General features: G+C 44.2%; 1 protein-coding gene across 1 annotated transcript in view; it reads right to left on the bottom strand.

Annotated features, from left to right (window-relative positions):
• The window catches only part of LOC309564348 (pendrin-like), a gene marked incomplete at both ends in the record, with an annotated part of 119,701 nt that overhangs the window by 22,543 nt on the left and 79,795 nt on the right, over positions 1-17,363 (bottom strand). The window contains 4 exons of the mRNA XM_082268974.1: positions 806-901; positions 3,315-3,392; positions 5,892-6,005; positions 8,386-8,533. Of these exons, the coding sequence (XP_082125100.1) occupies positions 806-901; positions 3,315-3,392; positions 5,892-6,005; positions 8,386-8,533 (436 nt within the window). The remainder of the gene's footprint in view (positions 1-805; positions 902-3,314; positions 3,393-5,891; positions 6,006-8,385; positions 8,534-17,363) is intronic.

Genomic DNA, 17,363 nt, shown 5'->3' on the forward strand with positions numbered 1-17,363 from the left:
ATTTTAGCAAATGGCTGCAATATAACAAAGAGTGAAAAATTTAAGGGGGTCTGAATACTTTCCGTACCCACTGTATATAGCGATATATTTCATGGATAGTGTAGGACCCACTGATAATGGGGTACTTTGACGCAGTAGTGGGCTTGAGCACGATATGGCCATATGGTGGGACCAAACCCCCATTTTTATTTATGGATTGTCTTCAGATTTGGTAGTTATTTCTTTTGCATTTGCGCGCTATTCTTTTTTAATATACATGTCTTTTGGTTCATAGCTGCAGCAGCTTTAGAAATACATGGGTATGCTCCCCCAAATTTTTTGCCTGTTTATTATGTATTCGGTCTGACCAGACTATCGAGGTTGAGCAACCCTCCCCACCCCCCCACACACACCTGTACTCAATCAGTGTCCACCATCAAGTGGATATAGGAGGAGTCCCCTGTAGTGCATTTGCACATCCTTCCCAGCAAGGAGTATTATCTCCAAGGGTTAGAAAGGCTGGATTCATCTCTTTTTCATGGATAGTGTAGGACCCACTGATAATGGGGTACTTTGACGCAGTAGTGGGCTTGAGCACGATATGGCCATATGGTGGGACCAAACCCCCATTTTTATTTATGGATTGTCTTCAGATTTGGTAGTTATTTCTTTTGCATTTGCGCGCTATTCTTTTTTAATGTATATAGCGAGTCTAAACTCAAAGCTCAGTTGAGCTTTACAATTTTCAACCTTTACCTATTTTTCATAAACTAAAAAGAAATGCTTTGTTTTGTAAAATGTAAATGAACCAATTTGTAATACTTACAGAATCCCATATGTTTTCCCTCCACAGCTTTGGTACATCTTTGACTTGCCAGAACATGCCTTTTAGGTTGGCAATGCAAATGGCTGCCAAAACAGACTGAAAGTGAAAAGGAAAAATTATAAACCTGCTAATATTATAAGTATGAGGTCAGGTGTATAGAAAGTTTAATTTAGTTCCCATATATTAAAGAAGCTAAATTGTTGTGTGTACCAATAATAATCAGTGGATGACAACCTCTCCATGTCCAATCTGCACATTTGATTATTCCTGTAAGTTGCCTAAATCCCATCCCTTCCAAATCCCAGTGCCTGAAATATCTTAGGATCATATCGCTATTCGGAACAAAGGTCTCTGGCAAGGGATTATGGGACGTTCTATTTAAGTAGATGCAGCTTTTCCCTCCATCCAGTAGGTGGCGCTGTGCCAAAATACAGATGGAATGGAGTCTTCAAAAGAAAATTGTTCCCTTCAAAGGCTCCATGGTTTTCACAAAGGTTGCAGTTGTCTAATTGGATGCTGAAACTTCTGATCACCTCTGGCAGCCATCTTGGAGTGGGACTCTATGATTTAGGCTGCTTGCACCATTTGAGCATTCCTGGAACATGTGGTAGATAAGGGACAGAGACCCCACTTGTTTGGGAGACTAAGCAGCTCAGGGAAAAAGTTCCTGTTCGAGTCAGGCGAGCGCAAGGACATTGCTTGTGCACAGTGGACAAACTGGTATCTGGATCAGTGAAGTGGAGCTCCCCTAAGTAACATAGAGTGTCGTTTCTGTAGCCAACAGTTCACCATCCCTCTAGTAGAACCTGGCCTCCAGTAAAAAAGGCAAGCCTGGTAACGCTGTTACCTGCAATACTGTACCTTTACTGACAGTTCTATTAGAAATCCTATGAACAACCACTACTTTGTTGCCTTGGTATTAGTTCCTGTAGAAACTATCTGTATGTAACTTACAACACCAAGGACTGTGGACTGAGGGATTATGGCAAATTCATAAAAAGACAAAGTTTTGATTGTTATACCACCAAGGCTGCAAAATATATGAGACCCCATGAATCAATGTATTTATCGGAGTTGATTTACTAAAACTGGAGATTGAAAAATCTGGTGCAGCTCTGCGTTGAAACCAATCAGCTTCCAAATTTTTTGTCAAAGCTTAACCACTTTACCGCTGCTCACTGAGCTGCTACTGCGGCAAAGTGGCTCGATAACGTCTGACGACGTAGACCTACGTCGCCAGACATTCCCCTCTCTCGGCGGCACGCGCGTGCCGCCGGAGGCTCGCTCCCGCTGTATCCAGTCACAGCGGGAGTCAGGCCAGGGGAGGAGCAGCGGCAGTCGCCGCTGCTCTTCCCCGATCGTTGGGGAATCGAGTGTGGAGATCCGCCCGCTTGTGTAAACAAAGCGGGCGGATCTCCTAAGTGACAGGCAGGGTCAGATTGCAGGGTTCAGCATAGCTGAACATGTGATCTGTCCTTGTGTCACTCAGTCCCCTCCCCCCCCCCCACACGTTAGTAAGCACCAGGCATACATTAACCCCTTGATCACCAATATAAATTAACCCCTTCCTTGCCAGTGTCATTTTTACAGTAACAGTGCATATGTATAGCACTGATTACTGCAGTAATGTCACTGGTACCCCCAAAAGTGTCAAAAATGTCAGTCAAGGGTCCGATCTGTCCGCCGCAATGTCGCAGTCCCGCAAAAATAATGGCAGATTGCCGCCATTACTCGTTAAAAAAAAAACACCAAAAATGGAAAATCTTTCCCTTAGTTAGTAAACGCAATAACTTTTGCGCAAACCAATCAAAATACTCTTATTGAGATTTTTTTTTACCAAAAATATGTAGCAGAAAACAAATTGGCCTAAAATGATAAAAATTTAGATTTTTACATTTTTTTGGGGGGGAATTTTATATAAAAAAATGTGAAAAATATTGTTATTTTTTCAAAATTGTCGCTCTTTTTTTGTTTATAGCGCAAAAAGTAAAAATCGCAGAGGTGATCAAATACCACCAAAAGAAAGCTCTATTTGTGGGGAAAAAAAGGACGTAAATTTCGTTTGGGTACAGCGTTGCATGACTGCGCAATTGTCAGTTAAATTCGCACAATGGCAAAAAGTGGCCTGGACGTAAGACAGCAAAATCCTCCGGTGGTAAAGTGGTTAATTGAAAAAGTTGACGTTAGAAGCTGATTGCCTACCATGCGCATGATAGGCAATCAGCTTCTAACGTCAACTTTTTCAATTAAGCTTTGACAAAAAAAACTGGAAGCTGATTGGTTTCAACGCAGAGCTGCACCAGATTTTGCACTCTCCAGTTTTAGTAAATCCAATCCTGTGCTAGGAGTTGCTTCTCTGCCACCGGTCTCGGTGGTGGGCTTCGAGTTGGCCTGTTATATTTGCCCAAAGTTTTGCTTTACATTTCATTCGAGGCTTGACTAATACATTTCTGAAGTCCGTAAATTTTTTATATTGATTTTTTTTTTTTTTGTGTAGAGATAGCCTTACCTTTTGTAGAGATTCCAGCAGCTGGCCAAGTGCCACTATTGCGATTAGCACGACTGCGGCTGCAACCAAGCTTGCCAACTGAAAGGAGAGATAAGCAAAAGTCAGAATTACAACCACTCCTATTATGTAGTATACAGATAGGGATTTTTGGGGGCTTTAATGGTGCATGTGTATCGAAGAAATCAATTGATGGAGAAAACTCAATGATGTATTAAAAGATACATAATAATTTTATTAAAGAAAACACGGACATTTAGAGTCGGTTCACACTAAGTCGACACGACTCCCTACTTCGGGGGCGACTTGTGCATTACCATGCACCATGACTTCGGAGCGACTTGCAGGGACTTCACATAATGGAAGTCTATGCAAGTCGCTCCGAGGTCGCCCCGAAGTAGTACAGGACCCTTTTTCTAAGTCGGAGCGACTTGTGTCGCTCCTATTAGAACGGGTCCTGTAGCGGTCAATGGACCGCGAGGGAGCGCGACTTGTCAGGCTGACAAGTCGCCTGACAAGTCGCGCTAGTGTGGACCGGGTCTTAAAAACTTGTTAGAGTTTAAAATGGCACTTGTGATGGTATCGGCTCTACATGTTTCGCCACAGTGACGACGTGGCTTCTTCAGGAGACTTATGAACCTGTATGCCAAGTATTTTTCTATATGGAATGACAAAAATACATAAATAAATTATGAGGAATTGTCATATACAAATTTATGCAAACATTGCATACAATTAGTCATACATGGAAATACAATGTTTTACCATTATGTAGGCAAATGTATGCAGGTATGACGAAACATACCCTCAAAGTACCCACTGTTGCTTCCTGTTACTGGCAGACTGGAGATGAAAAAGATCTCAAACAGTGATCGGACCAATCAGGGCATCAGTGAGTCATAGAAGGAACACGACACCAGCATAGAGGGACTTATATGTTGACAATTCAGCACATAGATATTTTCAGTATACCTTTATTAACATCCAATCATGGAACCTCATAGTTTATGGAGTATAGAATATATTACCCAAACAGGGACTTCTATGGTGAAACATGTAGAGCTGATACCATTACAAGTGCCATTTTAAACTATAACACGTTTTTAAATATTTGTGTTGTTTTCCCCTTCCTCAGAGCGTCAGCTTGCCAACATCACCATAATCTGGTCATTCGTATTGGTGGTGTATTTTGTTGGCTATTTGGTTTTCTTTAATAAATCTTGGGTAATGTACTAGCCGTTTGTGCCCCCTGTATGTTCTTTTGCAGTATACGGTTGGATTCCCCCGTCTGAGGAAGGCTACACTATTGAAGTATTGCTTTGGAGGAAACACAGACCCTGTACATTATCTTTGTCTGGAGACTGTCCTTTGAGCGCTGGAGTGGTTCTTTGGTTTTTTGCACTTGTCTATTCAGATAGTTGAAGGCTTGGAATGACCCGACTGTAGCACCCTCCTGGGTAGGTGCTAGTGAGAGAGTATAGTTTTTGGCTCTGTCTGCTTATCAGAGGAGCAGCAGGAAAATCTATATTGCTTTCCGCCCACCAGACAGCAGGATCTGTTAGTTAGGTCTGCTCAGTGTGCTCAGTGTGTGATTCATTGGGTCTAGAGAGTGTTTCACACTGGTCCACTAGGGAGGCATGTTGGACAGTGGGAGGAAACCTGACCAATGGATACAAAGGCTTTGATACTGTCTTGGTGATTGGCAGAGACAGGCTGTCTCGGTGTATTCTGGGATACCGTATAAAAGCCAGGAGCACATGTGTTGCCTGTCTTTGGCTGGTGAGCAGAGTCCCGGAGGGAGGGTGGCGGCTGCCTCCTCCTCTGTAGCAGTGGCATGTGCCATCAGGAGGTCGTCCTGAAAGCCAGAGGAACGGAGCTGAACCCAGAGGTCCAGTTGAGCTGACTAAGGGGGAGACACTGAAGACCCTAGAAAAACAGTATTGCGAGTACAGGGGATTGTGTCTAGGGGCCTGACCTGAGGGGGGCCACCCCAGAGTAGGATAGTCAGAGGACGGGTGTCAGTGGTCGAGAAAGAGGATGCTAGAAGAGTGTCCTGAAGAGAATTTAGTTCATCAAATCATCTGGATAGATACTTAACCTCAAATTCAGCTAAGTGGCAGGGTGAATCAACAGCCTGGCTGTATCGAGAATTAGAAGTCCTCCATCTTGTGAATAGTTAATTTGGAGTATCCCACTATTCCCTTCTCCAATTCCTAATTTAAATAAAACACCAAAAACAACTACATATCCCTGGACTGATCATTGACTGAGCCAAGAAGTAAAGTGTTAAATTGTGAATGCCAGTATTGCTAACGTTAACCCAGGGGGACCCGAAAGTATTATATCCAGTGTTATATAAGGGGGCAGTGCTACACAACTATACAAGCTACAAACATCTGGCCTCATTCATATCAACTCATTTGAAAGGATTGGAGGTTTGTTTTACAGCAACCATTCCGATTTAGGTTCTCATATTCCCAAGGGAGATTAGAATAATAAAATCTGTATGGAAAAGAATAATAAAATCTGTTTGGCCCCCGCGTGATACATATTCTCTGATGTATTTATGGAACTATTTACCTGGGTTTTTCCCCCTGTGCCCTCCTGGATGGCAGTCCGTGACAGAGCAGTACTGGCGCAAAAGCAGGAGAAGATTCCCCCGAATAAATTGCTGGCTCCATATGCAATAAATTCCTGTTGAAATAAATATAAAGAATATGAGTTTATTTGACCTATTGGGGCTCCTTGAAGTAGCATGTTGCTTATTTTTGACACATTGGCTCTGAGGAAGAGGCGTATGCCTTGAAACGCGTCAGCCGTCATCCTAATAGGACAAGGGACATTCGTATATGGACTACTCTCGATACTCAAGATTTTGAGTCCGATGTGATTGATTTATACCTTTGCTTGTGAGTAGCCATTTCTATGTTTTAACAATAAAGCCTATATTGAGGATAATGCGCTAGGTCAATGCGCCTTTCTTACTGTTTCTTGTTTGCTTATTTGTAGTAGCAAAACCCAAAGTGATAACTTGACTTCTGCTTTAATAAATATTAGGAAACTTACCTTTTCCACCGGTGTCTGTTCTGGGCCCAAGAGGCACAGGGTCGTGTTTCCTTTTGCGGTGGGCAGTCCTTAGTTCTGAATAGAACAGCACTCCCTTACTGATGTGTGAGCCCCATTCTAGGCAGCAGTACTGTGGCCTCAGCCTGTAACGATGACCTGCCTTTAGGGGGCATGTCTTTGAAAGCCTGGGCTTACAGGAAGTGGGTTGGCTGACATTGTTCAAACCAGAAAAGGACCAACGACTGGCAGTGGAGGAAGATGTGGACTAAAAAATTTTAAATGACCTCTTTATTAAACATACACTATATTGTCAAAAGTATTGGGACGCCTGCCTTTACACGCACATGAACTTTAATGGTATCCCCGTCTTAGTCCGTAGGGCTCAATATTGAGTTGGCCCATCCTTTGCAGCTATAACAGCTTCAACTCTTCTGGGAAGGCTGTCCACAAGGTTTAGGAGTGTGTCTATGGGAATGTTTGACATGTCACAGGTCCCAGAAGACTGCCCGACCATTCAGCAGAAGCACCCAGCTGTGAAGCCGCAAGCTGTCGCGGCAGGGTGCCCACAGTTGAAATGGCGGGAAGAGGAGAGGTAGAGAAGCTGTGGTTTTAGTGACCACATCCTGGGACAGGTTATTGTGTGTTAATTAAAAGTCAGCAGCTACATTTTTTTGTAGCTGCTGACTTTTATTAAACACAAAAACGATTGGAGCTCCTCGTTAAACCCAACCTGGCAACACTGTAAGCACATTCCCAAATTTCAGTGAGTCACCAGGCCCTTCGGAGAGAGCAGCCTTCTTCCTGGCTCTCTCCAGCAAGGGCCTCCTCTGGGTCTCCTCCTTGGCACATCTTGCTCTGGACTAGGCAGGACAGCTTCAGGACCACTTTAGGACATATTAGGCCCCCAAAAATGGCTATTGGGTCTAACAGCAAGTCTGCATCCAGCAACACCTCCCTAGGCCTGAGCCCAGGGGAAGAGAGAGCACATGGCCTGTCCCAATTATTTTTATTCTCCCCCAACATACATCAGTGGCATAAACCTCCTACTGGTTTGGCTGAAGAAAATATAAATATTCATAACTTAGTTTTGTTTGTGAAATCTTATGCTATGACCAGTGATAACCTTGACATCTACTGGCAACAGTGAGAAATTCTAAACCAATTTAAAGGAGACGTTTGTATGTTTGTTTGTTTTTTAACAACCCCAAACTCACCTCCATGCTGTCCCAAGCCAGCTCTAAGCCCGAGAACTGAGCGATCACATAACGCTGATCACTCAGCTCTTGGTCTTCTCAGAGTGGAGAACAGTGACTGTCAGTCACCGCTCTCTGTTCTACCCCTCCATTGCTCACTGGAGAGCCGGGCAGACAAGGAGGCAGACACAGTTGGCTTCAGCTCTTAGCTGATTGGCTTCAGCTCTCAGCTGAGTGCTGAGAGCCAGAGCCAGCTGCCAGTCCAGAGCCTGCACCGACTCTGCTACATTCGTTGACAGCATGCTTTAGCCCACTATTGGCTGATTCTAAGTCACCATGGGGGAGCAAAAATACGTGCACTCCTGTGACCCACAAGAGAAGCATGGCCAAAAATGTTTTGGCCATATTTCTCTTTTAAGCTTAGGGAAAAACCAGGTGAAAAAATTAAACAATCGGTTTTAGCTAAATACAGCCCAGCCAAAAATAAAATTGACATAGTAGCCCCTGTTTAGGACAAGGGGGCTACATAAATTTGATATAAATTTCAAACTGAAATTGAGATTGGGCTACTTACTGTATTGCTGATTGTATGACCAGCATACAGCTGTTGGCATTGCCCTCTGTAATTCTGTGAGGGTGGTGAGGACTGCGGAGGGCTTCAATGGATTATATAGAACTCATCTCAAAGACAAACTATGTGAAATATCTGACTAGCACATTTGATTACTGCACAGCATTAGCACGGGGAAATGTAAGAAAACCATATTTATCAGCAACATTCCTTTCATAATTTAGCATGGAATAATGACAGTTACCTGATTGCCGTCCACCGGATAATTATTTTTAGTGCCATAGACTTTGGCCACAGACACAGCCACAGCATAGGAAACAATGGCGATTGAAAAAGCTGACCCAATCATGGACTGAAACATTGAAATATCAGGAGCAATAGGACTTATGAATCTGAAACAAGAAAAAATAAATCACATATTGAAATGAAAAAAGCAAAAATTCCATACTTTCCTCTGGTTATAGTAGCAACAATGGTTTGTACCATAAGACAAAAGCATCAAACTCTAAATATTCCATTGATTTCATCATTTCATGTAGTAGAGCTTTCACAGTTTTGTATGTGCATATTTAGTTTTAATCAGGTAAATATGAAATATTACGTACAGATATTGCATATTCACATTTGCAGCCAGCAGGAGGAGCTCTGGGCTCATTTTTGCATGTTTAGCAAGTCAATCTTAACCTTCTCCTTCCATACTCTGTGCAGCTCCATGTAGAGTTACAATCAGAGCTTCTCAGACAGCAAGCTGGTCGAGAAGCTGGTCGTCAGCATGGTTGCTGAACAGTGTGTTTCCTTTATATGAACATATTCCTTCTATTTGACATGTAGCTCTAACCAGAGATGATTGGGGGCCTGTGAGCTCCTTCTCTCTGCACATACACTGTGTACATTTTTGATAATATCAATATAGGCTCTATGGCATGGCCATTGAATTTTCGGTTTGGTGTTTCTATTGAGGGTGTATATATATATATATATATATATATATATATATATATACTTTGAGAAAGCCTGGGACACATCTGGATCCTGAGGAAGCCCAAAGTGTGTGTGAAACGCGTTGATCCATCGCATTACAGGATGTGCTGCAATACACCTTCTAGATTATGTATTCTCGTATGATGTTTTTATTATCTTGCCTTCAATAAAATGTATATTTTTATAATCTGTATTTTATCTAATTGATACTCTTGGGCACACTAAAATCCCCATCCAGCTCGTCCAGAGGGTCGATCTGTAAGACTTAGTATATTTTTGCTACAGTGATGGATCTAAATATAGGTGCATCCAAAATTATTGTCCTCAACAGCCCACATATATTTGCAGGGTGGTGTGCTCCCACCTATGTTCCACACGCACAGTTCCGTATTCCATAGGCATACACCCCTACACTGTGTCTCCTTTGAGCACAGGGGTATTAAACTAGTGGATGGTGGCTGGTGCCAATGTGTTAGGCAGTCTAGTAGTTGCATGCAATCTACCATGCGACCACTATAGGAATAACCACACAAGATGCCATGGGACAAAGTCCCATAACGCTGATGCGACACCGTCACATCACAGAGTGGAGCTCAATCTCCTCATTTAACCCCTTGGGGTTAAGCGACCCCAGGGTAAAAATCCAATATGCCTCTCTAGTACAAAGCCTTTGATATTTTTTGCCACTGTCCATATCGTTACTTATGGCTTCTATCCCAAAGACCCTCAGACCTTCTATACTGCTATTATGTGCATTAAAAAAGTGTTGTGAACTGAATATTTCTCTTTTTGGAGGGTGATACTGCTTTTGTATTCCCCTATCCTGACCCTTAGGAGGCGTGTAGTGCGACCCACATAAAGTACCCTGCAAGGGCACAGCAGGCCGTAAACCATGAGGGTGGTGCCACAATTAATAAATTGTTGGATCGTATGCACTTTACCATCTGTGGCAGTCACTTCCTTTTTTAGGTGACACATGAAAGCACAAGTGCCACAGTTACTCACCCTACACCTATAACTTCTCTTCTGATCGAAAACAGGGAGCCAAGTGTTCCTTAAGCCATTCCTCTTTACTTTTCTCACCCTGCTAGGGGCCACCATGCTCCTAAGGTCCTTAGGTTTTCTAAAAATGGGATTAGGATGGGAGGGTAAATGATCTTTCAAGACAGGGTCTTGTTTCAATATTTTCCAGTTCTTCTTCAGAACTCATTGAATCATTGGTGCTTTGTTGTTGTATCTTGTCCAAAATCTAATTTACATTTCCCCACCTTCACCCTGGATGACTTTTTCCTTTTTTGTACTTAAAGTGGCTTCCTCATACAAGGACCAATATTTGGGGTAGGCTTCCTCTATATGGCCCTCCTTATATCCCTTTTCCTCAAACTTTTTCTTTAGGATTAAGCCTTGTTCTTCATAGTCAATTCTGCGCCTTAACCTACAAAACTGGCCACAGGGCACACTCCTTATCTATCTGGGATGATGGTGGCTATGTGCATGAAGATAAGAATCCCCTGCACTGGGTTTAAAGTGGGTCCTTGAACATATGTGATCACTTCCATCCACGCGTAACTACAGGTCAAGAAAGACCAGACAAGTTTCATCTACTCTAAGAGGACAGGGGTCACCGCTGTCAGGGCAGAGGACAAGCATTGCTGCTGTCAGGGCAGAGGACAGGGATCGCTGATGGCAGGGCAGAGGACATGGGTCACCACTGGCAGGAGAAAGGACAAGGGTCACCGCTGGCATGGCAGAGGACAAGCATTGCTGCTGTCAGGGCAGAGGACAGGGATCGCTGCTGTCAGGGCAGAGGACAGGGGTCACCACTGACAGGAGAGAGGACAAGGGTCACCGCTGGCAGGAGAGAGGACAGGGTTCACCATTGGTAGGAGAGAGCTTAGGGATCACCGCTGGCAGGAGGGAGGACAGGGGTCACCGCTGGCAGGAGAGAGGGTAGAGGTTACCCCTGGCAGGAGAGAGAGGGCAGGGGTCATCGCTGGCAGGAGAGAGGGCAGGGGTCATCGCTGGCAGGAGAGAGGGCAGGGGTCACCACTGGCAGGAGGGTAGGGGTCACCCCTAGCAATAGAAAGGGCAGTGGTCACCGCTGAAAGGAAAAAAAAGAGTGTGGGGCAGTTTCATCACAGATGGGACACTATTCCTCCCACTGGCACCAATGGTGGGGCACTATTCCTCTCACTTACACCAAGGATGGGACACTATTCCTCCCACTGACACCATGATGGCACACTATTCCTCCCACTGGCACCAATAATGGGGCACTATTCCTCTCACAGACACCAAGGATGAGACATTGTTATCGACATGAGGACATTTTCTACTCCTACTGCCCATAGTCTAGCCCCTCTAAATCCAGAAGGATGATAAACTGGCCCTTTGTTTAGAAAGTTTGGAGACCCCTGCTCTATAGTAACTCTTCTTTTTTAATTGCAGGTAAATGATGGATTGCAAGCAGAAGCAACGTGCCATCATTGAGTTCTTGATGAAAGAGGGGTGCAGGCTATTCAACATTGGTGGTCTCCCACTGTGTGATTTGTCTTTGTCAATACTGTAAACTTCCTCATCCATCTGTGCACATTGCTCTTGTCAATGGTGTCATCTCCATAAACATTTTGTAGCCTTCTGTGGATGTCAGACAGCCTGAACCTCTATTTCATCAAGAACTCAATGACAGCACGTTGCTTCTGATTGGAAGCCATTATTTACCTGCAGTAAAAAAGAAGAAGAGTTACCATTGGGGAAGAGTTACTCTACCAATATGTGAAGATTGAATGACCAGTGTAAGGTAATAAAAAGTTATGTCCACTTTAGCATTACTTTCAATACAGCCCTCTTATATTGTATCTAAGGTTTCCCTGAGAGGACTGGCATTATTTGATAGGCAAGTTCTGGACTAGTTGTTCAGTCATTGTTATTATTCCTAATACTTTTTGCTACTCTGCATTAGCCTTTCATTACAGCATGATACTGTCATTATTGATATGCTCATGAATTAAATGATACATCCAAGCTCTTGTGTAAGAAATAGCTATAATTTATAGGAGTTCATATTTGTATAACCCCCAGTATTTGGGGAGTCATCTCCCCATTCCGATTGCGAAATATGTATTATGTATTTGCTGACTAGGGATGGGCTTGATGTTCCCTGAACACACAAACAAATGGGGCGCTCCATGGGAAGTTCGCCCGCTGATGAGTGCCCCATAATGCCCTGCTCTGGTGCAGTGAATAAATTACTGATGATTGGCCAAAGCATGCACCTGACCTGTATGCTTTGTCCAATCACAGCACAATGTCCTGTCAGAGCCATGATTGGCCAAAGGCAGGGTGCCGTCATGGCTCAGGGGCTAAGTCTATGCCCCACACTATATAAGACTGCTTCTTACACGGCAGCCGCGTATAGTGTGTGATAATAGAGATTAGGCAGGTAGTTAGTGGATAGTGTGTTGAGTTAGTTTAGTGCAGACAGTGTAGTGTTCAGGTTATACCTCACTTTTATAATGTATAGATATGTTGTAGTCCTGGGTCCCCTCTCAGTGCTCCCCAAGTTTTGTGTCCCTGTCACTTTTAGTTTGTGAGCAGTGCCATGCCAAGCTGACCACGATTTCCCATAGACGCCAATGTTAAAGACAGGGAGCAGTGCCATGCCAAGCCGTCCAATATTTCCCATAGACGCCAATTTTAAAGACAGGGAGCAGTGCCATGTCAAGCTGACCAATATTTCCCATAGATGCCAATGAGCACTGAAAGATGAAAATTGTTCTAGGCAGGAAGGGGGTGAAAGTGCCCTGTATTTAAGTGGTTAAGGGGAACCCTATGGCAGAATTAAAAAAAAAAAAACGGCATGGGGTCTCCCCCAAAATCTATACCAGGCCTTTTGGTCTAGTATAGATTTCAAGAGGAATCCATGGCAACATTTAAAAAGCAAAACGGCGTGCCCCCCCAAATCCATGCCGGGCCCTTTGGATCTGGTACAGATTTTAAGGGGAACTCCACGCCAAAATTTAAAAAGAAAAACGGCATGGCCCCCCCCCCCAAAATCAATGCCAGGCCCTTTGGGTCTGATACAGATTTTAAGGGGAACTCTACGCCAAACTCGAAAAAAAAACAGCGTGGGTCCCCTCCAAAATCCATACCAGACCCTTATCCAACCATGCAGCCTAGCAGGCCAGGAGCACGCCCCCCCCTCCTGAACCACACCAGGCTGCTTGACCTCAACATGGGGAGGGTGCTTTGGGGTGCCCCCCATAGCACCTTGACCCATGTTGATGGGGACAAGGGCCTCTTCCCGACAACCCTGGGCTGTGGTTGTGGGGGTCTGCAGGTGTTGGGCTTATCGGAATCTGGAAGCCCCCCCAGATCCCGCCCCCCCATGTGATTGGGTATCAGGTAAATCGTACCCCTACTCATTCACCAAAAAAGTGTACAAAAAAATAAACACAAAAGACAATTTTTGACAAGTCCTCACTCGCTCACTCGTTCCCCCCCCCCCCCATCCTAGCCTGCCAGGCTGCATGCTCAGATAAGGGTCTGGTATGGATTTTTGAGGGGACCCCATGCCATTTTTTTTTGAGGGGGGGGGGGTTCCCTATAAAATCAGTACCAGACCCAAAGGGCCTGGTATGGACTGGGGGGGGGGGGGGGATCCTACGCATTTTTTTTCTTTTTATTCTTGTTATCTGTATTGCTAGGAGCCGACAATACACTACAGCTGCGAACAAGTTTAACCACTTTACCACCGGAGGATTTTGCTGTCCTACGTCCAGGCCACTTTTTGCGATTCGGCACTGTGCGAATTTAACTGACAATTGCGCGATCATGCAACGCCGTACCCAAACGAAATTTACCTTTTTTTTTTTCCCACAAACAGAGCTTTCTTTTGGTGGTATTTGATCACCTGTGCGATTTTCATTTTTTTGCGATATTGATAAAAAAAGCGACAATTTTGAAAAAATAACAATATTTTTCTACTTTGACAGTTAAAAAATATCCAATATATTCAATTTTTGTCATATATTTAGGCCAAAATGTATTAAGCTACATGTCTTTGACAAAAAAATTCTTGATGAGCGTATTTTTAACCGCTTTAAGACCGGAAGATTTTACCCCATTCCTGACCAGGCCATATTTTGCGATTCGGCACTGCGTTACTTTAACGGACAATTGCGCGGTCATGCGATGCTGTTCCCAAATTAAGATTTTTACTTTTTGCGCTATAAACAAAAAAAGAGCGACAATTTAGAAAAAAATAACAATATTTTTCACATTTTTTTTATATGAAATTCATTTAAATTTATTTAAAAAATTTTTTAAATGAAAATATAAAAATCTAATTTTTTAACATTTTAGGCCAATTTGTTTTCTGCTACATATTTTTGGTAAAAAAAAAAATCGCAATAAGCGTATTTTGATTGGTTTGCGCAAAAGTTATCGCAGCTACTAACTACGGGAAATTTATGTCATTTTTATTGTTTTTTTTTTAACTAGTAATGGCGGCGATCTGCGATTTTTTTTGCGGGACTGCGGTATTGCGGCGGACAGATCGGACCCTTGACTGACATTTTTGAAACTTTTGGGGGTACCAGTGACATTACTACAGTAATCAGTGCTATAAATATGCACTGTTATTGTAAAAATGACACTGGCAGGGAAGGGGTTAACTTTTATTGGTGATCAAGGGGTTAATGTATGCCTGGTGCTTACTAACTTGTGAGGGGGGAGGGGACTGTGTGACACAGGCACAGATCACAGGTGAATCCTGCAATCTGTCACTGTTTGTCACTTAGGAGATCCGCCCACTTTGTTTACACAAGCGGGCGGATTTCCACACTCGATCCCCGACGATCGGGGAAGAGTGGCGGTGATCTTCCCCTGGCCCGACTCCCACTGTGACTGAATACAGCGGGAGCGAGCCTCCGGCGGTGCGCGCGCGCCGTCCACAAGTGGAGGAGTCCAGCGACGTAGGTTTACGTCACTGGACAATATCGAGCCACTTTGCCGCAGTACGGTCAACGTGACCGGTCGGCAAGTGGTTAAAGATCATTTTCTCCTTTAGAAATGTCAGTATGGCTGCAGAAGGCTCCATACATCGCACAGATGCGCCACTTTACATGCACATTAAGGGGACCCCCTAGGCATGATATTTAAAGGAATTTTTCATTTTTATTGTTTCACTTTAAGCATTATTAAAATCACTGCTCCTGTAAAAATCGTAAATATTTTGCTTTGATACTTGTCCCCCAGGGCAGTACCCGGGTCCCCATACACTTTTTATGGTAATAACTTGCATATAAGCCTTAAAGAGGAAGTAAACCCTCCTCTGACACTTGTACCTATAGGTAAGCCTATGATAAGGCTTACCTATAGGTACTGTAAATATCTCCTAAACATGTACCGTTTAGGAGATATTTACCTTAGATGCATCCAGTGACGTCACTGGCGCATGCGCTCTGAAGGAACGGCCGCTGGTGCCGTTCCTTCAGAGCCCCGTGACGTGACTGTCGGCTCCCGTGCGCGTGCGCGGGATTGACGTCACCGCTGCTCCGGGCCAATCAGATGGCCGGATGCCGCGATCCCGGAAGACGGGCGACTGGACATGTCGCCCGTCATCCAGCTAAGCGGGCTGCACGGCGGGGGCTCGTTCTAAGGTAAGTATTTCATAATGAGCTAGTATGCGATGCATACTAGTTCATTATGTGTTTCTCTTGCAGGGTGAAAAAGTAAAAAAAAAAAAAAGAGTTTACAACCTCTTTAACATGAAGACTTTTGATTTTTCATGTTCGTGTCCTGTAGACTTTAATAGAGTTCGCATGTTCGCTAGAACTTTTCCCATGCTCGAGATGTTCTGTTGCGAACCGAACGGGGGGGGGGGGGGGCGGCTCATCGCGTTTTCTGACATGTACAGTATGCAATTAGTACATTTTTCTTTTAATTCTGTATTACTTTTGAAAAGCTCAATAAATAGGGATAAAAAAGGAGAAGAGAACAAAATGACACAGAGATGAACCCATCATCCTGCTGCTTCTCCTCTCCCTGGCTGAGGAAGGAACAAGATACACAAAATATAACTGGGTTATAATAATTATAGGTAAAGTTGATCCAGGGAATATCCGATTGCCTCTTGGGGGATCAGGAAGATTTTATTTCCCCTGCTGGAGAAAATTGGATCAGGCTTTATCGGGATATTTTGCCTTAATCTGAATTAACTGTTGGCATAGAATTGTGTAGAGGAGGAGGGGAAGAACTCCTCCAGTGAGGCCGGGAGAAAGGGAAAGGAAAGACAGGTGCTGGTGGTAGGGGACTCAATTATTAGAAGGACAGACAGTGTAATCTGTGACAAAGACCGTGTGCGCCGAACAGTCTGTTGTTTGCCGGGCGCTCGGGTTCGGCACATCGCGGATCGGGTGGACAGATTATTGGGTGGGGCTGGGGAAGACCCAGCTGTCATGGTACACGTGGGTACCAATGACATAGGCAGAGGAAGATGGAGAGTCCTAAACGATTTCAGGGACTTAGGCGCTAAGTTGAGGAGTAGGACCTCCAAGGTAGTATTTTCCGAAATACTACCTGTACCTCGAGCCACTCCAGAGAGGCAGCGGGAGATTAGGGAAGTTAACAAGTGGCTGAGGAGCTGGTGTAGTAAGGAGGGTTTCAGGTTCCTGGAGAACTGGGCCGACTTCTCAGTCGGCCACCGGCTCTTTGGTAGGGATGGATTGCACCTAAATGGGGAGGGTGCAGCCGTACTGGGTGAGAAGATGGCCAAAACGTTAGAGGGGCTTTTAAACTAGGTGATGGGGGGGAGGGTACAGATGTAGAATTAGCCAGTGGAAAGCAAGTTTCAGAGGGCAGAAATGGGGGCATTAGCGGTAGGGTGTTCAGAACTCCTATACCCCGGGTGGGTATGGGAAAAAATCAAGAGAGCAGCCTAAAAACATCAAATGAGGATATATGTAACCGGTCAAAATTAAGAGGTTTGTTTACCAATGCCAGAAGCCTGGCCAACAAGATGGGAGAGCTGGAGCTACTGATGTTTGAGGAGGACTTCGATTTTGTGGGGATAACAGAGACTTGGTTTGACAGTTCTCATGACTTGATGGCGACCATTCAGGGGTATTCCCTTTATCGCAGAGATAGAGAAGGTAAAAAAGGGGGAGGGGTATGTCTGTATATTAAGAACAGTATACAGATAAATATGAGGGATGATATTAATAATGGAGCTAAGGACGA

Source organism: Pelophylax lessonae (assembly GCF_965119305.1).
Source record: "Pelophylax lessonae genome assembly, chromosome: 9".
Classification (NCBI taxonomy): domain Eukaryota; kingdom Metazoa; phylum Chordata; class Amphibia; order Anura; family Ranidae; genus Pelophylax; species Pelophylax lessonae.